This window comes from Ochotona curzoniae, unplaced genomic scaffold (assembly GCF_017591425.1).
Source record: "Ochotona curzoniae isolate NIBS_2020 unplaced genomic scaffold, NIBS_Ocur_1.0 contig_66, whole genome shotgun sequence".
Classification (NCBI taxonomy): Eukaryota; Metazoa; Chordata; class Mammalia; order Lagomorpha; family Ochotonidae; genus Ochotona; species Ochotona curzoniae.
Genome location: NW_024466512.1, coordinates 27,779,548 through 27,803,835, shown reverse-complemented (window position 1 = coordinate 27,803,835; position 24,288 = coordinate 27,779,548). Strand labels below are relative to the sequence as shown.

Genomic DNA, 24,288 nt, shown 5'->3' with positions numbered 1-24,288 from the left:
ATTCAGGTACTTAATGCACTGAGTGCAATAACAAGCAGCAGCTACCAGCCTGGAAACCCAATTCTCTGGTCTCTATCCACTCGGTGTAGTCTCCAATGACAGCCTGGTACTGGCTGCTCATTCTCCAATGTGGTACTCACAGGAAAGGTTATTAGATGGCAAAGCTCCCTACATGCTACCTCTACAGTCACGGCAACATGCTCTGGGCTAGAAGATGGAATAGAGGCCACTCATGGGCAAAGTGACAATTCTAATGGCAGTCAAGTTGTTGCAAGTGACTTGAGGGAATTAGAAGTGTCATTGGATCCAGGGGACTTGGCCTAAGGCCAGATACGCAGTCTGGCTTGAGGCATTGGGAGATTTTCTCAGTAGGGGTCACCTTCTGGCCACCATTAGCCATCTGCACAACAGCTTCCCTGCTCCATCCCCAACCCCTCAAACCTACTCTTGCATGAATGAAGACTGCGATGCTGCTTAGCATAAACTTTTGTATCTTTAGACCTTAAAAAGTCCTCAGAAGAGATCTCTATTGCAGCCCCTCACTCAACAACACTGGGAAAAGTGAAGTGCATACTCAAAACCACACAGAAGATTTATGGCCAAATCAAGACTCAGGCTTCACGGTTCTCCCTTCACTGTGCTTCTCCCCTGGCCCCTGACAGCAATTTGAAGCCAATGCAAAAGATTGCAGCAGCAGCCTACCACCAGAGCATTTTCCAGCCTAGACATCTCTGATGGAACTGCCTCAATTGCACCCAGAGTAGGCCTTGGCCCCTTGTAACCAGATCTGCTTCCTTCAATCACCTGCCCCTTCACTCCTCTCTCTGAGGCTGACCCTAATCTCCCTCCCAATTTGGAGCTCCATACTAACTCTGTCACCCATTTTTTCTGTTCCTTTTGAATTCAGTTCTGCCAGTCCTTGGTTTCAGTCCAGTCAGGTATCCTCTACCATCTTAATGGTCTTGGTGCTAAGGTGTTGTTGCTGATGAAGAGGTATGACTCACCCTACAGGCAGCTGGAAGGAGGAACTGGAGCTTGGGACTGGCACATGTCTCACAGGTCATGTCCTCTGGTTATATTAACAATAAAATTATGAACTAATTTTTTTAAAAAATCATCAACAGAAAATCTCAAAATTCTTTCAAATTTCTGTTGAGTTTGTTAGAGCTATATTATTGAAAAATTGTCATGAAGTTTTCATGATAAAATAAGTAACTGAAAGGACCCCAAATGACATAAAATTATTTTCTTGATTTTTATATGAATATATTATATATATAAGTATATGCATAAATATAATACATATTATGAACATCAGAGAATTGAGCAGTATGACTACGGTGATCTTGATTTTATTCTTTAGCTTTTCTGTGTCTTCCAGATTGATTACTTGTAAACATAATACGCCAAGATGTATTCAAAATTGGAAACTTTTTACATGTAAAATGTACAGATTGATAATGATCTTGGTGTCATTTGGAGGCTGCTTGCATTGATTAATTTTTTAAAGAATTTATTATTTAATCATTATGCCGTAATATGACCTGAGTCCTATGTTCAGAAATCACTGCATGTGTGCAAGGGTTCTGGTCCTTGGGACCTTGGAAGAAGTCTCTGGCTTCAGTTCTCCCTTCTGTCAAGCATAACACCTGCTCCACTATATCCATAGCATTGTTCCAAACACCAGTAAGATACTCTGGGCAAAAGAATGTGGTATGTGGGCTCTTATGAAAGTAATAATCTCATCTAAAGAATGAGCTAGTGCTTCCCTGGAATTACCTGCCAATCTGCACTCTTTCTAAATATCTCTCCTGCAAGGAAATAAACACCTCCTTGGTCACAGAAGTAACAGACCTGAAAGAGAGAGAGAGAGAGGCAGAGAGAGAGAGAGAGAGAGAGAGAGAGAGAATAAATATATTCTATCCCCTGGTCCGTTCTCCCAAATGCTTGTAGCAGTCAAGCTTGGGCCATGAGATCAGACCTTTAACCAGGTCTCCTACATGGATAGCAGACACTCAAGCACTTGAGCCTCATTTGCTACTGAGCTGGGACTAGAACCAGCACTGTGTTGTGGGATTCAACTGTCTCAAGTGGCTGTTTAACCCACTGTACCCCTAAGGAGCTTTATAACAGCCCAGGCCACATTTCCATGTATAGAATTTAACCAACATCCTTTAGGATGGAAATCCAATACCAGAATGTCAAAAAGTCTGTGGAAATTGATTTAAAACATAAATTTATTTAGGCATAAATATATTAAATCCATGTATACAAGGAGTCTTCAGAAAGGTCATAGAAAATGTATATTATGAAAAATCTGCATAGATTTGAAATGTAAGCTAAAAAAAGTACAAATGGGGTAATATCATGGATAACCCACTCAACTATATTTGGAATGTTAGTGTAATTTTGCATATCTTCATCTATAGAAACTATGAATTTAGAATGAAAGGATTATGGTGTTCCAGAGATATTTTTTAGCTTTTGTAAACATTTTTTGAGGTATAAAATACATAAAGGCATTCATATCTTAAGTATTTATCCCAACTTCTTACAAAGTGAATAGCATTGTTAGACTTACCCAGGTCAAGAAGTCAAACACAGGAGTAGCAGTTTTGCTTAGTGGTTAAGGTGTTCACATCCAATATCAGAACCAGGGTGCCTGGGTTCAAATCCCAGCTCTGGAATCCAGCTTCTTGCTAATGCAGACCCTGGTGGGCAGTGGTTGACGGCTCAAGTAATTAGGTCACTGCCACCCACATGGTAGACGTGGATTGAGAACTTCCTGTCTTCTGCCTCCCACTATTGCAGAAATTTGAGGAGTGAACCAGCAGAACTCCCTATCTTTATCTTATAAAATAAATGATAATTCAAAAATCTTATTACCAGAGAAAGAAACCAAACATTATTCTCACCCTAAAGGCATGCTTTTTTGAGTTCCCTTCTAGTTACTGCTGGCCCCCAAGTACAACCACTTTGTTGATTTCTGCCAGCATAGATTAGTGTTCCTACTTTTTATACTTCATAAACATGCAATCATATAGGTTCTATTTTATCGTGTTCTGGCTTTTTCCCCTTAAATAGTCATCTTTATTTTTGCACATAGCTATCTATGTTCCTAGCCAAATATTTTAGTTCTTAAAAATGTAGTTCAACATTTTTCAACCAGGAAGTGTGTACTCAGAGTTGGAGACACAAAATCAAAAAAAGTTACATCCTTGTTGTAAGAAACATTCAATCTACTAATCTGGTAGTGATCAGAACTTAAGTCAAGTGAATTCCTCTTTGTTCAACAAATACTTACTCAGTTTCTACTGAGAGATTGTTGTTGTCACAAGTGCTAGGGCTATGTAACGAACAAGCAGACAAAAGTTCTAGTGCAAATACTCTTGTCTATTTCCATGACATGCAGGCCCATCTATTTTGCGCTTTGGCATCTCACTTAACATCAAAAGAACTAGGAATGGAAGCTATTTCTTCTGGCAAAATGGCTTATGTGATTACGGAGCCATCGGTCTAACTATGGGGCAGTTTGCACAGCAGTGATCATGAGGATCGTTTCTCTGTACTTGTTTTTGCCTTATTCCAGTCTCTCTGTTCCCAATGCTGCCTATACAGATGCAAGAAAAGTCTAAGAAGACCTTTGGATATGGTTTATCTTAGAGTAAGGCTGCTGCTTTCCAGAACGATGAAATCAAGAGTCAATTTCCAAAGATGATGGAAATCACAAGCTTTAAAATGTGTTAGAATGACCATGGAACTCTAATACTTATCACTAAGCCTCCATGTATAAAGCCACGATTTTGGAGAAGGGAAAGAGTACAAAAAAATTCAACAGGCTTGAGGGTTGAAGAAGAAATACAACAGATCATCTCATTTTGTGTTTTTTTTTTTTCCACTGTTATGGAAAAGTAGTAGAGAAAGTAGTATAATTCACTCTCATGCATTTTTCTTTAAAATAAAAACTATCCACTCCTACCCAATTCATTCTTATCCCTTTGCTGCACCCCTCCTCTGATTCTTTTGAAGCAATCCAAGATGCCAGATAAATTACTCATAATAATGAAAGTGAGAGCTCCTGGATTAAAAGTCACTAAGCAAGTTAGAAGCAGTTATTTTTAATCCCTACAACTACAAAAGCAAAAGCCACAGGTTTAATAGGAAGATTATTTAAGAAGAGTTATTATCACGACACATTATGTTATTAAAATGGTATTATATGTTTTTACATTATTTGGTCTCTTTTAGGCCTCTTAGCGGACAACTGGGAAACTCTTCAAGGACTTCAACAGGGTGTGGGGGTAGCCAGCTGATGTTCTGTTTCATCAGTAATTACAAAACCAAATCTCTACGGATTCTAAACTTTCAAATCAATTTGTCAAAGTGCTTTTCCAAACTATTTTTTAATGAAATGGATCCGAGACAATCTTCATCCTGTTCCATTTTCAAAGAAGCTTGGTTGATATTCCCTGAGCCAGTGTCGATGACTTTTCTGCTGTATCACAGCACAACCAGGAAAGAAGCTAAACTTTTCTAGGTTTTCCAGGCTGAAAACCCAAAAGTACCAGTCAGAATGTTTCTAGTGGAAGCAAAAAAAGTATGAACTACTAATGTCTCTGTTATGAAAATGGGGAAAAATGTTGATTTTTATACCTGCACTGATTGTCTCTCAAAAAGTTACGCAGGACATGTGACAGGCATCATGGTGAGGAGAGAGGCCTCAAAGCACTCCATAGGTGGATGTCTGTGAGGAGATAATTAGGAATGAAAAAGCTGTAAAGATTTTCTGAGCGAGTGGTACTGTGGAAGTCTGGTAGCCAGAGTTTGCTTCTACAACCCCTGCATGTTCCTCTGAGCAGTAAAAGAAGCAGCTGTTTTGCTTGTCAGTTTAACCATTTTCCTTGTATATTTTTCTGGGCAGGTTGTTCACATCGAACTCCTTTGATGTGATCAGTGATGACGCTTTTATTGGTCTTCCCCATCTAGAGTATTTGTAAGTAGAAAGACTTTGTCACATGTTGATTCGGGGAAAGAGTGCTTAAGTTCCGGCAGCTATCTGACAAAAAATATCATAACCTATTGCAGATTCATAGAAAACAACAACATCAAGTCCATCTCAAGACACACCTTCCGGGGACTGAAGTCTTTAATTCACCTGTAAGTATGGATGCTACTATTGTTTCGTAAGCCATTAATGGGCAATGTAGTTTGATCACCAGGGGTGAAAGTACCCACCTTATGAGTACCCATGAAAGTTGAAGAGACTCAAATGAATCTTCTCCATGCAATTATGCCATCTTTCCTTGTCATCTGTCAGTGATGGGTATTCAAAATTGAGGATTATTAATACTTTTAACCTATACCAACGTCCCCTAGCCACTTGCATATAAGTGTAATATTTATTACGTGCTCAGTGGGGGATTAGAACTGCAGCAGTGATTCCACAGAATTGCCACAAGTTTGCCTCCCAGAGAGCACTAGGACCTGTCTGGAGAAAAGTTTGGTTGTCACAACTGGGACACAAAACTGACTCCCAGTAAGTAGCAGGCAGAAATGTTCCTATACATTCTGTAACACATAAGATAGCCCCACCTGCAGCCAAGAATTTTCTGTCTCATTGTGGTGAGGTTAAGAAATCCTAACAGCAGGAGCAAAGCCACCTGTCTTCTCTAGCTTCCTCACTGTTGCATGCACACACACACACACACAAAGTATTTTTAGGGAAGATAACAGAGCATGGGAAGAAAAGGCACTAACATTTATTAAGGGCCTGCTGTCATGTTGATTGCTGTGCTTCACATTATTTTTCATTTAATCCTCTCAATAATCTTGCCAAAGCGACACAATAATCCTCATGTCAGAAGTGAGGAAACAGAATCCCGGAGGGGGATTATCTGTGGGATTATGAGAACTGAGTTGAACTGGCTCTTGAGCCATTCGGTGACTATTCATAAGGGCCTGTTATGTGTCTCATTACATCAGGTAAAAATGCAACAGATTTAAGGGTTGCATCTAATGGTTGTTCTTTGAGTTTGAACTGGGACCCCTACCACCTCATTCCCAGTCCTCAATCCCAGGATAAGGCAGAGAACAACCAACCAAAAATGCCTGCCCACTGAGCCCACTTTCTACCTTTTTTTTTTTTTAGTGGCTTAGCAGGGGAGCTCTCTTTAGTTTTAATAATTTTTACATATTTGATTAGGATGCAAGGTGTCAAGGGTTAGAGGAAGGTGGGTGAGACCATTGTTTTAGCATTCTCTCTTTTCCTTCCTGTATCAGGGGAGCAGAGAGATAAGGGGAGAAACCAACCCAGCCTCCCAACCATCCCAGGGTCCCTGCTGTGGGGCATGCTCTGAGGGTCCTGTGCAAGTGGTTTGCCTGCTTTCTGTTGTCTCCCCATGCCGCTTCACCAGGTCCCAGCTTCTCCTGCTGTGTGGTTTGCAATAAGGGGAATCTGAGAGCCATATTTATAAAATCACAACTTTGAAGGCTTCTTGTACGGTTATTATAATAAACCCTGATTTACAGTGCTGCTCTTACTAGTGACTGTGTACAGAATGAGAGTTACACACCTGTCACAGAACCCAGCACTGCTGAGATTCATGTTTCAGACAAAACTAAGTATGATAAATAAAGATAGTCAAGATAGAAGTTAATGACCTCAACGTGAGCACCATTCAACTCATGTAGATCCCATTCAGTGTGGTTTCTGTCCAGTACGTCATGAGGTGCTGGAGTCAGAAGGTAAGACTGAGGCATCCTCTCTAAGAACCTGGGATTATGCCTTGTGGTGCATCTCCTCTCCAGCTTAGAGGGCTGGCGAATTACAGAACAGGGAAATGTCATCCCTACCTCACAAGGAAGCAAGGGAAGGGCTGGGGCAAGAAAGAAAAGTATGTGAGCACTCAGCAAAGAATGCTAGTTTGGTTAGAGCATAATATGTTCATCTAATGAATGGAAAGTTAAATTTGGATCCTAGAAAAAGCCCCTTCTTTTTTTTAAGATTTATTTTATTATTATTATTATTATTATTGGAAAGTCAGATATACCAAGATGAGGAGAGACAGAGAGGAGCATCTTCCACGCAATAATTCACTCCCCAAGTGACCGCAATGGCCAGTGCTGCACCAATCCAAAGCCAGGAGCCAGGTCTCCCACACAGGTGCAGGGTCCCAAGGCTTTGGGCCATCCTTCTGGGACTGCCTTCCCAATTCACAAGCAAGGAGCTGGATGGGAAGTGGAGCTGCCGGGATTAGAACCGGCGCCCATATGGGATCCTGGTGAGCTCAAGGCGAGGACCTTAACCACTACACTATTGTGCTGGGTCCCATGGGGCGATTGTTCTTAAAATTTGAGGCTTCCAAGAGCTCCCACCCCAGACCAATTCTTCCCAAAGGCAAACATTCAAGCTCTGGGGAGTTGGCCTCTCTCCCTCATCTACCTACACTGCAGGAAGCATTTTAAAAGCCTTCTCATGTCCTTGACCTTGTTATTGGCTCCTGGATCCAGGGTAGCAGTCCCAAGGTTGCTGGTGAAGGAGCACGGAGAGGTACATTCTGAGTTTGAGCTGCTCATAGTCAGCAAGCGTTAGATCCATAAAGTGCCCCAAGGTCTCTGATGAGACATCTAGTGCTGACTCTGCCTCTTAGAGCAGGACCAGAAAGCTTTTCTGGAACTGGTCGAAAACTCCCACGAAATGTGATTTGAGGAGCAAATATGACTCAACAAGAAAGAGAAGTTCCTGAAGAAAGGAAGCTCAGCCTTGCTTTTAGCTTTCAAATGCAGACGGTTGGGACTGTGCATCTACATTTAGATCTGGCTGGTTCTCATGCTGGCCTAACATTGAAACTGCTGCAAGGAGCCTCTTGAGCATTTCTACTAATTCCGTTGTTCCTAAAACAACAATGACACTTTATCACCTTCTTATCTGTCTACTCTGGCAGACTGATCTTCTGAAGATGTTCTACAGACAGTTTGAAAATTACTTTCTATACCTATTCATCAGACAAAACAGCCGTAAAGAGAGGAGAGAGGAGGGATGGGGATGGAGGGGAGGGGAGGAACAGAGATCCATACAGAGCCTGTCAGGTCCTGGGTCCCTCTCTCAGTTACTGTATGATAATTCCTGTCCTAAAGTTGTGCTTGCTTAGCTTCAAAGTTTGTCTAGTCTGCATATTCCAGCAAGATTTGAATTTTCTGATAAGTACATCTAAAATAGTATCAGTTTATGACCAATAATGATAAAATCTCTAGACAATATCTTTCTATCTCTGTTAACACCCATGAACTTTTGAATAACAATTTCCTTGATATCACTGTGGCTAAAGTCCAGGGGAGCCAGCACTGTGTGCATGTGTATATAAACATATTTGGGGAAGAGTGCCATCAATCTATTTGTCCTGTGGAGTCTTTCCTGCTTGCTTAGCATTTTAGGGACACAAAACACTTATGTGATAGCCCCCAAATTCAGGATGCCCATATGCCCCCAACCAATCCAGCATCATGTTATATTAGCCTCACATGTATGTAACGAGTTAGTGTGATGTAGTGTGACTTCCTGGGTTCATGGTCTGACTTTGTCCCCTAAATGTTATGAAACTTTGGTGGGTCATTTAGTCTCACTCAGCCTCATACGGCTGATATGCAAATTGGGAATCTCTGAAAACAGGTGTGATAGATAAAAAGAGTATCTGTCTCCTGTTTTCAGATTGAATGTGTTAAGAGCTGTCAAGGGCTTAAAGTCAAGCATGGCAGGTAGTAAGCCCCATGCTTACTAGAAATAAACCCAGGAATAAACTCAGCCTCACTGCCTAACCTTTCCTCAAGCTGGATCAAGAGTCCAAATGCTGCACTGTACTTTATCCCCTTTCAACATTTCATATGAAATTAAAATAACTGTACTTGGAGCACCACAGTTTCAGTGAGCTATAACCCCAAGCTGAGAAGCTGCATGTAGGGGGGCTGGGCACACCCCAGATGGCTGTGGGTGTTGCTTTCTTAGCAGCAGAGTCCCATGGCACTGAAACAAGCGTGCTAAGCTGAGCTGGTCTGCTTTAGACAGAAGACTTTCCAGGGGAGTCCATAGCCAATAATCAGAGGCGCTCTCAGGTAAACCATGAGATTGCCAAGGTGGAGGAGTGGTCAGTGTTTCTGTTGGGACGGAGTGGCTATCTACCGTTGAGTAGGATGGATGCTCCTCAGCTGGTTCCAAGGCAGCTAGATGTGGCACTGGGCAACATCCTGGGTGTTTAAACGGTGTTACTGAAGCAGGCTCTGAATCATGACCTAGTGAACAGTATTTGGTTGGCAATGGGAATTCACAAAGATCCGTGCTTTCTCCCTAACTCAGCCTTGCACAGCGATCTGAGAGAAGTATTCCCTGCTCTTTGTCTAGATTGGTGCACTTTCTTTCATCCATTCCAGATCGCCTCATTCATTCACTCACTCATTCATTCATACAAAGCATCTATTGAGGATTTATTTTGTGCCAGGCATTGCATAAATCTATCCTTCCAGCTATTGGTGAAGAAACATTTTCTCAAATTCTACTATGCTTGTGTCCTTGCTCTTTCAGTCAGTTCCACTCCTCCTCATCAGCTATTCTGCTGTGTTCTTTAACCACGAGAAAAACATACAAGCAAATGTACTGACTCTTAACATTGCCTTAAAATTCTTCATCTCATCATCTGATGATAAAAGCTTCTCGTGGTGAAAGTTACGAAGATGTGATTTAACCGCAAGATAGAACTTTGAGATCATGTCAACCAAGCGATCATTTGCTGTAGAGAGAAGGAAATAATCCATGACTCCAACCAACATCCCCTCCCTAGGCCATGTCATTCATCACACTCGGCAGCTGTGATCAGAGCCCTAAAGCAAATCTGGCAGGGAAAACTGGTCAACAGGGGTCAAGGTTGGAACCTGGTACAGAATGCCTTTGTCCTGACAACTCTGCTGGTTCTCTCTGCCTCCTTCCCTCCTTCTTTGTACTTCGTCTTACTCCTAGGAAAGATGAGTCCTCATACATAGTACTAAAATCTAGTTCTGATCTCCCCTCACTCTTGCCAGAGTACCACAGCTAGCCGAGCTGCAAGTAGATTTCTCTAGAATCCATGGTAAAGATGTATGTACAAAAACAGTGGTATCAGTTCTCAAAACAAACAAAAGTCATATTCTTTTTTTAAAGATTTACTTATTTTTATTGGGAAGGCAGATTTACAGAGAGGACACACAAAAACAACTGGTTCACTTCCAAATGGCCATAATGGCCAGAGCTGAGCCAATCCGAAGCCAGGAGCCCAGAACTTCTTCTAAGTCTCCCACATGGGTACAGGGTCCCAAAGCATTAAGCCATCCTCTACTCTTTCCCAGACCACAAGTAGGGAGCTGGATGGAAAGTGGAGCAGCCAGCACATGAACCAGTGCCTATATGGAATACCAGCACTTGGAGGTGGAAGATTAGCCAGTGCTGGCCCCCCAAATTCAAATTCTTTACTATGTTTGCAGATGTCAAAACAGAGGCTGATGAAGATTAATTCAACTGATTAAGGGTACCCTCCTGAGAGCAATGAATTTCAAATTTAATAAGTGGTCTTGAGATGAAGCCAGCTCCTAAATTTCAATACTGCAGGAAGTAACACAGGAAGTAAGTGCTATGATCAGTTTGACAAAAGACACAGCACACATTTCAGCCAGAGCTTCTACTGGGAGAAGGGAATAACAGCATTAAGTCATTATTCTCTGAAGTTGCAAGAGAGGTAGCAGGAAGGAAGAAATTAAGAAAATTTAATCTACTTGCTTTTGCTTCCTGGTCCTAACATTAACCCTACCATAACCCTGATCTTAACTCATCAAGTGCTGGCATCATACCTTTAGCTGCCCAAACAACCAAATAGGCCATCTCATAGGCATTTGTTCTCTTTGTCCTGCCTGTGCAATGAGCAAGCGCTGAGCAGGTCTTCAGAGACAGCCACAGCACTAGTCCCTTTGTCTTCCTGGTAACCCTGACCCCAGTGGCCTCCAACAGATGCCCAGAACTATTTTGGCAGCCTGTGTCCTCCACACAGCTGTGTTTCAGCTGGCATGGAGAACCCACCACCCAGGCTGTCTGTAGTCCCAAATATGCCTTCAAGGGTAGGGAAATCATGCAGAAAGCAGGATAGTCCCAATTGCAGTTCTCCTGAGAGACACTGGCATGACTGGAACTTTCTGTACCCAAGTCGGACCCTGAAGATTATCCCCACTCCCACCCTGGAGCTTTGGGGCCTGATGAATGCATGCAAGTGGTAGAGGGTGTCCTCATGGGACAAAAACACATACGTAGTAAGCAATAGGGTCCTTGTCTTCCAATTGTGACATTGTAATACATGTTTAATGATTAGAGGCACTCACCATCCTGCTAAAACACCAGTTTAAGATAGTGCATGAAATGTCACAGGGCTCTAACTCCTGATCCCAGTTTCCTGCTAACGTGGACTCTGGGAAACACTGGTGATAACCGAACTAGTTGAATTTTCATCCACATGGGAGTCTAGATAAGAGTTCCTGACTCTCAGGTTTGGCCCGGCCCAGGATTAGCCATCATGGTCACTTGGGAATGAACCAGCAGATGAGAGCTCTTTCTTTCTCTCTGTGTGTCTATTTCTCTTTCTCTCTCTCTCTATTCATATATATATATATATATATATATATATATATATAGCCCTCACAGTTGAGATATTTACATATCAAAAGTGAAAGATTTCAGTAATCGGACACCAAACTCTAACTTAAATCAATAGCTCTTTCTAGAGAGATAGAAAACTTTCTTAATGCATCTACAGCTTCTTCACCTTGTAGTTCCCAGGGGCAAATCCCTCTTCCCACTCTCCCCACCCATCACAGGCAGTCCTCAGCAAGCTTCTGCCTCATGCTATAGCCAGGCCAGCCTGTTTTCCTTGGCTGCATCTTCCAGTTCTGGTAAGTTAGAAATCCTCCATCTTGTCATGCAAAAATAACATCGCTCTCTCTATAGATATCCAAAAAGCACCACAACTCTGAGTATCCTGCTGGTTGCTTCCATGCTCAACCTTCAGCTTGGGCCTGGAAGGCCTGGAGCGCCACTGTTTTGAGTGGAACCTCCAGATTTACCCATTCTTTAGAAGGATCCCTCTTGCACCCTAACTTCTTCCTGTGTAATCCTTTGGAGAGCTATAATCAATAATTCAATGTTTCACCATTTCTTAACCCACTATTCGGTGACTCCAGCCACCTGCAGTTCCACTTAGGAGAAGTTAGCCCAATAATTGTAGCACACATTATGCCAGAAAATATATTGAGACACATAACTTGGAAATGACTCTAGGCCAACTCTAAACATCCGAAAATCTTTGCATTCCAACACTGGCCAATAAGATTAATAAGGGAGGAGCTGGCTTTTTGATGAAGAGGTTAAGCCTCTGCCTGCGGTGCAGGCTTCCCATATGGGTGACCGTTTAAGTGCTGACTGCTCTACTTCCAATCCAGCTCCGTGCTAATGGACTTTTGAAAGATGGCCCAAGTCCTTGGATCCCTGCATCCATGTGAGAGACCCAGAGAAAATTCCAGGTTCTTGGCTTTGGACTGGCACAGCATCTGCTATTGCAGCCATTTGGGAAGTGAATCAACAGACGGGAGATCTCAGTGTAAAAAAAAAATCTGCTTTTCAAATAAAATAATTTTTTAAAACAAATTGGGGAAAGATTCTCTGAAAGTCTTCTTTAGTTGTGTTTTAGCAATGCTACTACATATGGACAGCCAAAAAATTCAATTGTATGGTCCTTCTCTGAATGCTGTCTCTTGGACAATGTATATGCAGAACCTCTTGTTCTCCTCTCTTTACCTCTTCCTATCTACTATTAAAATATGTATGAATACATAAATATAAATATATTTACTTTGAAATGCAGAGGCATTGAAAGAATGACAGCTAGATCTTCTATCCTTTGACTCACTACTCAAATGACTCAGTAGCAAGGATTGGTCTAGGGTAGAAGCCAAGAGCCTGGAAATCCATCTGGCCTCCCACCCCTCCGACTTCTTACCGAAAATAGTTCCAGTATCAGGAATCATCACGGGTGATTTTCTCTTTTCAGTAATCTTATGAGATAGGGCACTGTTATCTGCACTTAATCCAGGAGAGTCTTGGAGAAGATACATACCAGACACATGCAGCCAGAAATGCTAGAGTTAGATTAAACCTGGGGCCCAGTGGCATGGTCTAGTGGCTTAAGGACTCCAGAGCCATGTCTTTCGTTACACAAATGTGTTGCCACTGAGACTGGAACTTTCTGGTTCAGTTTCCAGTCCTATATTCCAAGGTTTATTGAAAGGAATTTTCCCATCAATTTTCACATCTAGTAGTAATTTCCAAAATCCCCCTCCACCCAAGAAGACTATCACAGTTAACTTAAAAACAAATCCTAAAAGTCTTAAATGTTTGTATTTGAGAAATCTCACATTTAATTAGAGGAAGTGGAAAACACAGAAGACTTCTGAGAACATTTTAAAGGAAAATTGAGAATTTTTGCGAGCTTAGGAGACCAACAGCAAAGGCTCTTTTGTCTTAGTTTTGTCTTTTCATTTTTGTAGTGAAAAGTAAAAAAAAAAAAAAGAGCTTCCTCTAAGGAAATGACACAACCATGTATGTGTGGTGTCAGCACCGTTCCAGTACACATTTGCTTGTCTTTCAGGACTACTTCCTACTGGCTAAAATTGACAAATGATAAGAACAAACAGAAAGGGCAACAATTTCTGTGCTGGTAGGGCAAGACTCAGAGGAAAAAGGGAGAGGGAGATGACCACAGAGAATGGATGGAAGTATGGGTGTTGGCAAAGGAGTGTCTTCTGCAGCGAAACGAAGGTGTGGAAGGCTCCCTGAAGATGTCGTTGGAGGTAGACATGGTCACCAGCTTGGGCAACATTTATGAGACTTCCCTACATGAGAATCTCATGTTCAGTCCTAAATAGAAAGATTAGTGCCCAGGCAACGTCTTATTGTTTTTGTCCTTGCTGTTTTTAACCAACATAAAATGATGCATAAATACTGAATGAGTGTTGAAAATACAATGGCAGGAATATGAGTAGTATCTTTAAAATGTGCAAGTAATTTAGTAGACTGGAAGTGACAAAAGGCACTCATAAAAGCTTTGCCATTAAATGCATTTACTGACTTGATCACGATGGTTTATATCATTCTTTTTTTCTTCTAGGAGCCTCGCAAACAACAATCTCCAGACACTCCCAAAAGACATTTTCAAAGGCCTGGATTCTTTAACAAATGTGTAAGGGGACCTAAAAAAAGTGCTGATTGATTCATTAACTTACGATAATTAATAAGCAAACTTGGTTTTGATGGTTAGACTTTTTTTTTTTTCAAATTGGCTTTAAAATGAAAACAGAATTTTTAAGTTCTCATGTTAAATTGGCCTACATTTTAAATTTTTGTGGAGTGACAGCTGAGTCTTCCATGGTGTTTACCATCAGAGATTCTGAACACGTTGTACTCAGGCACTTCTTCGACAAAGTGTGTGTTTGCACACGAGAGGCGGTAAGGGACTGTAAGGGGGTTGGGGTCTGGACAGAAACTTCAAGATCCCTTTCTTCTCATGAAGTCCAGGAAATTGGGGCTATGGAGGAAAAACATAAAGTAGTCTGGGAAAGTGACCGAGTGAAATGAAAGGTTATACCCATGGGTTGGTCAGTCGGGGGAGAAATGGAGCAGGAAGTGGGGGAGGGAGGAAAGTTTGCCTTTTCTCTCATTAAGACTGAACAACAATTTCTGGGCTTAATCCCTAGGAATTTGGCTTAAACCCCAGGAAGGGAATGAACTTAATTATTTTTGACCCTTTTTCAAACAAAAGAGCTTTCAAACTTTGACTTTTAAGCCTCAGAATGAAAGATCTTTGCAAGGAATTTGTATATTTTGCTGTAAGCAAAGCAAGCACTATATGCTGAACCCTCTCAAAAGCAATTTGGTTTAATTGCCTTCCAGACCATGAGCAGGGTATTTAAATGTCACAAGGTGGAACACAGGAGTAAATGAGAAGGGTTTTTAAAAATTTATTATTCAGGTACTACGTATTCAAAACAACGTTTCTACAATAAGAAAAAAAAAATCTGTCCAGCATTTTCTTCTTAGCTCAGTATTTAACTTCAGATCAAGAAGCAAATGAAACACTTTCTTTGTTCCTTGCAGTATTCCCCCAGCCCCTCCTCCATGCCTGTCGCCCCAATTCCTGAGTGATGGTTTATTTCCTTGTGAGTGCCAGAATCAAGACACTTCCAAGAGAGACCCGGGGGAGACCACAGTCATGTGTTCTGGTTTACAATAGCCCAGAAGAGTGGGCACTCATTACTGTGGGTCAGAGGACCCTTGGGAGATGAGGTCAGTTCTGGAAATGTCTTAGAAGTTAGATGATGCTTCATGGCCCCTTGGGGAGCTCCTCGGGAGCCCTTCAGCCCATGCCTGGGTCACTCCGCACCTCCATAACAATATGTAAGAAAAGGGGTGGTGAGAGGGAAGTACCTGACACTGGCTTAGTCGGTCCAGCGGCCTAAGAACTCTCTCATAGCAGCTTCAGCCTCTTTGGTCTATGCTGGTGTGCCCAAATCAAGGATTATCACAGAAGTGCCAGGGTCATGCCTACTTTGTGTGTGTGTGTATTCCTTAGTTTTGTTGCAAATATCCCCTTATTTTTTTTTTAATGCTTGGGCTTTTAAAAGTTATTTATGTGCTATGTACATAGAAGGCAGCACCTATCTTAGGAAATCTGTGTGACCAGAAAAGGAGCTGGAATCCTTGAACTTCAGCAAGGCACATAAACAGAGTCAGGTTTGGTGAGTCAGGGTCATCCATGCAACTTTCAACTATGTTCTGTAATCTATTACAGGCGTGAGCTATTGTATATCTGCCTTAACTCCTTTGTGTAAAAGTCATTTCCTATTAAGATTGAATCTGTAGACCACAGAGTAGGATTGGGATTAATTATGTCTGTGAGGAAGAAGAAAAGCAAACAGATCACTCAACTTAATTAGATGCCACATTATAACCACAACTTTTCATCCTCTCTCACCTTAGCTGTATGCCACGAGACACTGCAGTTCACTGAACATTTGAAATGCATTCCTAGTGCATCTGAGGAACTGAAGTTTAAATTTTCCTTAATTTTCTAGAAGTTAAATTCAAATTTAAAAACTTTCTCCATTCAATTGAGAAATTTTCAAGTGTGTTTGGAACAGCTTGGATGCACAAACTCTTTTTTTAATTCTAAATTTTAGAACATCCAACTACAGGTTACATATTTCTGATGTAAATTTAGAATCTGAATTATTTTGTAATTACAAAATACATATTGACCTTCAAAGACTCAACACGAAAACTAGTTTAAATTGTCTTAATAACGTCTGTCTATATTGATTATATGTCAAAATGATGACATTTGAATGTATTAGATCAAATAAACAAGTTGCATATTTTATTCAAGGTAAGGACATCTGTTTCCTTTTCCTTTGTTTAAAATGGCTGTAGAGACCTCTGAATTACATAAAGGTTAACACACACTGTTATGGACAGCACGGCCCTAGCTTGAACTGCCCTCAAGTCCAGGAGGCAGTAAGTGAGGAGGCTTGGCTCACTGCCGTGATCTCTAAGAGTACGCGGAGGTTATTCTCTGAGCCCAAGGTGGATAACTAGCCAGGTTCAAGGTCAATTCTGAGGCGTGATGTGCATGAGGCCAGTCCATGCTGATTTTTGTGTAGGTAGAAGTCATGCCCTTGTAGTGCAAATGCAGCTGACATTTGTATTTCAGGGACCTGAGAGGGAACTCCTTCAACTGTGACTGTAAGCTGAAGTGGCTGGTGGAATGGCTCAGCCACACCAACGCCACTGTTGAAGACATCTACTGCGAAGGGCCCCCAGAATACAAGAAACGCAAAATCAACAGTCTCTCCTCCAAGGATTTTGACTGCATCATTACAGGTAAGCAGCTTAGAATCATTTTATGTCATAAAATCAAAATAAGAGCTATCCTTTTTAAAAAAAAAAAAAGATTTATTTATTTTTATTGGAAAGGCCGATATACAGAGAGGAGGATAGACAGAGAAGAAGATCTTCCATGAGAAATAGTTCACTCCCCAAGTGGCCTCAATGGCAGGAGCTGAGCCTATCCAAAGCCAGGAGCCAGGAGCTTCTTCAAGGTCTCCCACGCAGGTGCAGGTTCACAAAGCTTTGGGCCATCCTCGACTGCTTTCCCAGGCCACAAGCAGGGAGCTGGATGGGAAGTGGAGCTGCCAGGACTAGAACCAGCACCCATATAGGATCCCGATGCGTTCAAGGTGAGGATTTTAACCAGTAGGCTATCGCGCCAGGCCCAGAGCTATACTTTTTATTTGCATTTGTAGAAACTGATTTTATTAGGTATCTCAAAGTCACCTGATTATTTTCATATCTAAAATTATGAGCCAGTAAAACATTGTGTGTTTGGGCCCAGCATGATAACATAGTAGTTAAAGTCCTCGCCTTGAGTGCACCAGGATCCCATATGGGCGCCAGTTCTAATCCCGGCAGCCCTGCTTCCCATCCAGCTCCCTGCTTGTGGCCTGAGAAAGCAGTCTAGGATGGTCCAAAGCTTTGGGACCCTGAACCGATGTGGGAGACCCAGAAGAGGCTCCTGGCTTTGGATCGGCTCAGCTCCGGCCTTTGAGGCCGCTTGGGGAGTGAACCATTGGACGGAAGATCTTCCTCTCTCTCTCTCCTCCTCTGTATATCTGCCTTTCCAATAAAAATAAATACAATCTTTAAAGCAAAACAAAACAAAACAAAACAACAAACATTCTGTGTTTAAAGACAAAGTACAATTAGCACTTTTGCTATTTCTATAAAATAATTATGTTTCTATGGATATTTGAGATCCAGCTGATCATCATCATTTCCTGTTTTTGCAGAATTTGCCAAGTCCCAGGACCTGCCTTATCAGTCACTGTCCATAGACACTTTTTCTTATATGAATGACGAATATGTTGTCATTGCTCAGCCTTTTACGGGGAAATGCATCTTTCTGGAGTGGGACCACGTAGAAAAGACCTTCCGGAATTACGACAATATTACAGGTATGAAAGATCAGATAATATTCTGAACAGCTTTGGCCAAGGACAGCAGGAAACAATGAGTGGTGTGAGGGGTTGCTATGAGCAGGTTCAGAGATGTTCAAATTCCTACTTCACAATTAGGAAGTCACCTGCTACTTACCTCCTCACTGATAAAACAGAATCATACCTAACTCACAGGCTGGTTAATAAGATACTGGGACCATGTGGTCCAAGAGTTTACCAGAGAATTTAGCATTCTAAATAAATAATAGAAGTTGGATGATTTTTCTTCAAAGTAAAATCAAAAAACATGATTGTGAATACTAATAAGATTCTGTCATTATCAAGCCGGACCAGCCTCACCCACCCACTGGGCTCCCCTTCTTTCTTTTCTTTTTTTTTTTAAATTTTATTTGAGAGGCAGAGCAGCAGAGAATAAGGGCTTTCATTTGCTCATTTACCCACCAAATACATGCATTGGCCAGACAAAGTCAGCCAGAAAATTCATCTGGGTTTTCTATGTGGGTGCAGGGATCCAAACACTTGGGCCATCTTTTACTGCTCTCCCAGGTCCATTAGCAGGGAGCTGGCCTGGAAGGGGAGCAGCCTGGACTCAGACTGGAGCCCAGATGGGTTACTGATGCCGTTAGCAGTAGCTTAGCCTGTTAGAGCACAACAGTGGCCTCTAGCTGAGTCTTTAGATAAGTGTCTGAAAGAGACATGAACCATCCATTTGCAAACTTTCAGAGGGCGCTTCAGAGCTCATGCCTTAGTCCATTCCTGTATTACAACAAGAATATCTTAGACTGGGTAATTTATACAAATTTTTTTCCTTACAGTTCTGGAGACTGGGAACATTAAGTCACTGGCAGGATTGGTGTCTAGTGAGGGTTCATCCTCCGCTTCCAAGATGGCACCCTGGGAAGGCAAGGAGGCACAATTAGGTTAAGCCACCATTTGGGACAACCTTGTCCCATGCTTGAGTGCCTAGTCTCAGTTCTGCCCTTATTGCTGATACTGATTTCTGCTAACGTGCAGAAATCACCCGAGGCTTTAGGTATTGGCTCAAGTACCTGAGTCCCTGCCGTGCACACGGGCGACCCAGATGGAGTTTTAGCTCCTAATTTTGGCCTCGCCCAGCCCTGGCTTTTGTGAGCATTTAGAGAGTGAACCAGCAGAAGGAAACATTCATTCTCTCTCTTTCAAGGAAATACACTTTTGAAAATGACTAAAAACTTAAGAAATAGATAGACAGTGACTTCTCCCTGTCCTTATATGACAGGCAAAAAAAGGCCAAACTCTTTGCCACTGTTTTCTAAGGACATGAGTCACTTGTAACAGATCTCACATCTTAACGCTACTGCCATGGGACAAGTCTCAGCTTGAATGTGTCAGAGACACAGCATTCACAGCACGGTGGGTAACAAACATGTCCTAGAGGTAGTCACTCATCACCCTCCTTCCTGAGACAGACATAACTCACTTACGATGCTGTTTCCTACAGAGTACAGACTCAGCCACGAATCCTGCACAACACAGACCTCCAAATAGTCACCACCAGTCAGTCAATATGTATTGGTTACATATGTTGAAGTCTGGTAGCCATCCCTGATCTCATTGCTCAGAAGAGAAGACTGACCCTTAGTGAAGTTGAGTGAGCCTCTCAAGTTCAGACAATCAAATTAGCTCCAAAAAGCGTCACACATAAAAGAATTTGTCATGGATGGAGTCAGTAGCAAAAGTTAAGATGTAACATTTTGCCTCAGAGTCCCTCGAACTTCTGTGGGAATAGGCTCAGAGGCAAAATTTTTCCTGCTTGCTTTGTATTTCCTAGAACCAATTTCCCCTAGGAGATCAGAGTTCACTGATAAACACCAAAATCTTATCAGAAGGATGCCAAGCTGGCCACAGACAGGCCTCACACCATTTTTTGAGCTTTCCCAAAAGAAGTTTATGGTGCATCACCCATCGTTGTACCCATCTCTCACATCTCTCAGCAATTCTTCTTCTTCCCTCCTGCCACTAGTCACCTAAGCTGAGAAAAGAAACAAATGGCCTGTTGTCCTTCCTTCCTTAGGAAAGTCTAGATCAGAAAGCAGCTTCCACCTGGGGCAAACAAATTACAGGTAAAGCTATAGGATGTCCAGATCACAGCTCTGGTCTTATCGGATAGTTCTAGAACCTTCCAAGATCTTATTCCCAAAAAAACAAAACAAAATGCCGAGATGGTGAAGCTCTCCCCAGCCTGTCTCTTGCCTAGACATGATGGTAGGCCTGGGTTGGAAGCCCAACTCTGCCTTCTGCTAGCAGAACTTGGCTCATTTGAGCTTTGGTTTACCCATCAAGAAAAAGGAAAATAATAATGCTTATCTGTTAAAATGATTGGAAGATTAGCAAGATGATATGATGAAGCACAGAGTCAATATTCAATAAATGGGAGTCTTTGTTAGAATCACTGTGACTGACTTAGGATGTGTCAGAGAAAGCAATGCTTGCTTTCTGCAGGAAGTAAAGAGAGAAAAGGCAGGTTGCAGCCAGGAGTCTGGAACATCTAGAGCAGGCTGAATGGGACTGACAGTTCAGCTTTTGGTAGTGAGGGGCAAAGATGCAGCTATGCAGGACACTGCTCCATTGCCCTGGAGATCAACTCTGTCTGATTATCCGAGGAAAGTTGCTTCCAGGATGACTTTTGTGAGGATTGCCTGACCCCAGCATGTTCCCAAAGAGGAGGGCCACACAACTAACTCTCCCTTGTCTTTTCCCAGGCACGTCCACTGTAGTGTGCAAGCCTATAGTCATTGACACACAGCTCTATGTTATCGTGGCCCAGCTGTTTGGTGGCTCTCATATCTATAAACGAGACAGTTTTGCAAATAAATTCATAAAAATCCAGGATATTGAAATTCTCAAAATCCGAAAACCCAATGACATTGAAACGTTCAAGATCGAGAACAACTGGTACTTTGTGGTTGCTGACAGTTCCAAAGCTGGGTTTACTACCATTTACAAATGGAATGGAAACGGATTCTACTCACACCAGTCCTTACATGCCTGGTACAGGGACACTGATGTGGAATATCTAGAAATAGCCAGAACACCTCAGACACTGAGGACGCCTCATTTAATCCTATCCAGTAGTTCCCAGCGTCCTGTGATCTATCAGTGGAACAAAGCAACACAGTTATTCACTAACCAGACAGACATTCCCAACATGGAGGATGTGTATGCAGTAAAGCACTTCTCTGTGAAAGGAGACGTGTACATCTGCTTGACGCGATTTATCGGTGATTCCAAAGTCATGAAATGGGGAGGCTCCTCGTTCCTGGATATTCAGCGAATGCCGTCCCGAGGATCCATGGTGTTCCAGCCCCTTCAGATCAATCATTATCAATATGCAATTCTTGGAAGTGATTACTCCTTCACTCAAGTGTATACCTGGGATGCGGAGAAAGCCAGATTTGTGAAGTTTCAGGAATTAAATGTTCAGGCACCGAGATCATTCACACATGTGTCCATTAATAAGCGTAACTTTCTTTTCGCTTCCAGTTTTAAGGGGAATACACAGATTTACAAACATGTCATAGTTGACTTAAGCGCATGAGACACCAAATTTTGTGGCTGCCATCAGAAACTTTCTACAGTCCGTGACCTGGATGAACTCAATGCATGATGACTCTTCTTATCACACTTGCAAATGAATGCCTTTCAAACATTGAGACTGCTAGAACCAAGCACTACCAGTATCTCCATCCTTAACTGTCCGGTCCAGTGGTGTGGGAAGCTACCTTTTACAAGATGAAGCTTAATCGTGTAACTGTTCTTTGCAGTGAAGATGTGTAAAAAAGCATTTAATGGTATCTGTTACTCCAAAAAGAAATATGAATATGTACTTTTCCATTTATTTATTCATGTGTTCAGAAACAACTGCCAAATAAAATGTTTACATTTTTCTTTCATATTCCAAAGCTGATTATTATCAAGAGCTCTTTTAGTCTTGATGATGGTATGTTGAAGAAATCATTTTATGCAAGAGGATTTATATTTGAATGAAGGATTTTTAATATTTCTTGTTTGAGAGACAGGCAGCTCCCATCTACTGATTCAGTTCCCAAATGTGTACAGTCGGGTCAGCCTGACTAGGGCCACGAACTGGAAACTCAATTCCCATCTCCTACCTGGGTAGCAGGAGCCCAGTTAGTTGAGCCATCATCTGCTGCCTCCTCGGGTCTACACTAGCAGAAAACTGCAGCCAGGAGCTGGAGCCAGGAATCAAACCAGGCACTCCACCGCTAGGCCAACTGCTCACTTCTGGGGCAAGCATTTATGGTGTCAACAAGGAATGAAGATAAAACACTGACACCGATTACCCATAATTTACGAATAGGTTTATCTGTGCTGTTTCAGCTGATTTTGAAACTCCCAACCGGCCAGGGCTTCCAGGAATGCTTTGAGGTAAAACAGTAACAAAGTAAAGCAAGGGTAGGGAGATCTATGCCTTCTTACACAGAAAACTAATTAGAAATTAAGAGTATTAAGATCCTTCCTTTCCTGTTTGAAAATCACAGCTAAAAACATCACTCAAGCAACTTATAGGAGCCTTTAAAACCAAGATTTAGGATTTTTAAAAAACTTAGTCAAGTGCTTTCCAAATAACCAACTCTAGAATCATCCAACAGCTGATGGAGGTTTCTAACCTCATAGCTCTGGCCTCAAGCGGACCTGCTACAAAGGCCTCTTCCTAAATGGATCAACGATGCTTCGCTGCTGACAACCAGTCTCCACATTCCTGACCTGTTGCATGGTGCCCAGAAGGCTCATATTTGTGTTTCTACATCCCTGTTCTTGGACCACATGGGTCATGAGCACCTAGTACAATGCGGTGGGATCGTCTGCTCTCAAAATCTGTTCTTGAAGAAGCACATGTCCTTCTGTTGTTATACAATAAACTTTATGAGGTCCTTTGATCTAAGCAACAATTATTTATTGAGTACAACTTAAGATCAGGGTCTTGTTTTGAGGGGGAAAGGTGATACCAAGAAAAAGTAGAGCATGGCCCTTCCCTCTGGGTCCTTAGAAGACCCCAAGTACCACTGGAACACCCCAGACTGGGAGAGACTGTCTTCCTTTGAACCTAACAGAAAGATGTGATTTTAAAAGGGGATTGTGGCAGAGAAGAAATTCCTGGCTTGAACTGACCTTGTGTGCTGCCTTTGCAGAGGGATCTTGCTCCTGTCTTTTGTCCCCCAGACTTACATGCCTAGCATACATCTGGCCAATGTGAGGCCTCAAGGGTAAACACAGGAGTGCCACAGCTTGGGAAACAACACCCTGGGCTGTTCTACATGGGAGCCAGGTTGCTTCCCCTATGTAGGGAAGACAGTGATGTGACATCAGAGTCACAGGGACAAGGACACTCACCCACACCTGGTCCTGCAGAAAGGGAGGTGTGGTCTTGGGATGTCTCTGGTTTTCTCAGTGCCCTTTTGCTATCGACAGCATTCTGTGCTCTTGAAGAACACCTGCTTTGTAATGACTTTAAGCCAGTTTTGCCAGGCCTACTGGCTTTGTCTATAAGCTAACCCCTCAGGGTCCTTGTCTGTAAAGATGCACAATAAACACCTACTTCCAAGCACAATGCAGAGATTAAATGAGAAGGTGCCCTTGCTGCAGATGGCATTTTCCAAATACAGTCACCAAAGTATGTCCTATCCTGCATGCTCTAGGAGAGCCTGCTGCCTACCTATCTCAATGATCTTTAAATCTGAGTGGACTTTTGACCCACTTATTACCTATTAAGATGTGGTAGGAATTATGTAATTTGACATCTGAAGTCAGTTCATAAGAGCAAGGAAGTTTCTGGGACATTTGGGACACATGTTCTGGGGGCTCTGAGCATCCGCCACTTTCCAGGCTTCCTGGAGAAATTGCAGATTGGCGCTTTGCTCAACAATCACAGCTGAGATTCCACTCGAAGCCATCATCAGCTTCCAATCCTATAAGTGATGGTGGCTCTGGGGGATTCCTGCCCCCAGCTCTCAAGTCAGGCCTTCCCAACTGAGGTCCCTGACAGCAGAGACAAGGCAAGCCCCTAGGGCCCTGTTGAGCGAGGTTTTGGTATGCTTTGTATACAATCAGAGGCTTAATCCAGAGCACACTGAACACTCAGTGAGCCAGTTATTGCTC

General features: G+C 42.3%; 1 protein-coding gene across 4 annotated transcripts in view; it reads left to right on the top strand.

Annotated features, from left to right (window-relative positions):
* LGI1 (leucine rich glioma inactivated 1) overlaps window positions 1–22,063 on the top strand; it is a 33,272-nt gene extending 11,209 nt beyond the window's left edge. For 2 of the 4 annotated variants that reach the window (XM_040991886.1, XM_040991887.1), the window contains 6 exons: window positions 4,922–4,993; window positions 5,086–5,157; window positions 14,229–14,300; window positions 16,827–16,996; window positions 17,962–18,126; window positions 20,871–22,063. In XM_040991886.1, the coding sequence (XP_040847820.1) occupies window positions 4,922–4,993; window positions 5,086–5,157; window positions 14,229–14,300; window positions 16,827–16,996; window positions 17,962–18,126; window positions 20,871–21,706 (1,387 nt within the window). In that variant the 3' untranslated portion in view covers window positions 21,707–22,063. The remainder of the gene's footprint in view (window positions 1–4,921; window positions 4,994–5,085; window positions 5,158–14,228; window positions 14,301–16,826; window positions 16,997–17,961; window positions 18,127–20,870) is intronic. The other 2 variants (XM_040991890.1, XM_040991888.1) reach the window with 2 other exon arrangements.
* The last annotated feature ends 2,225 nt before the right edge of the window (window positions 22,064–24,288 follow it).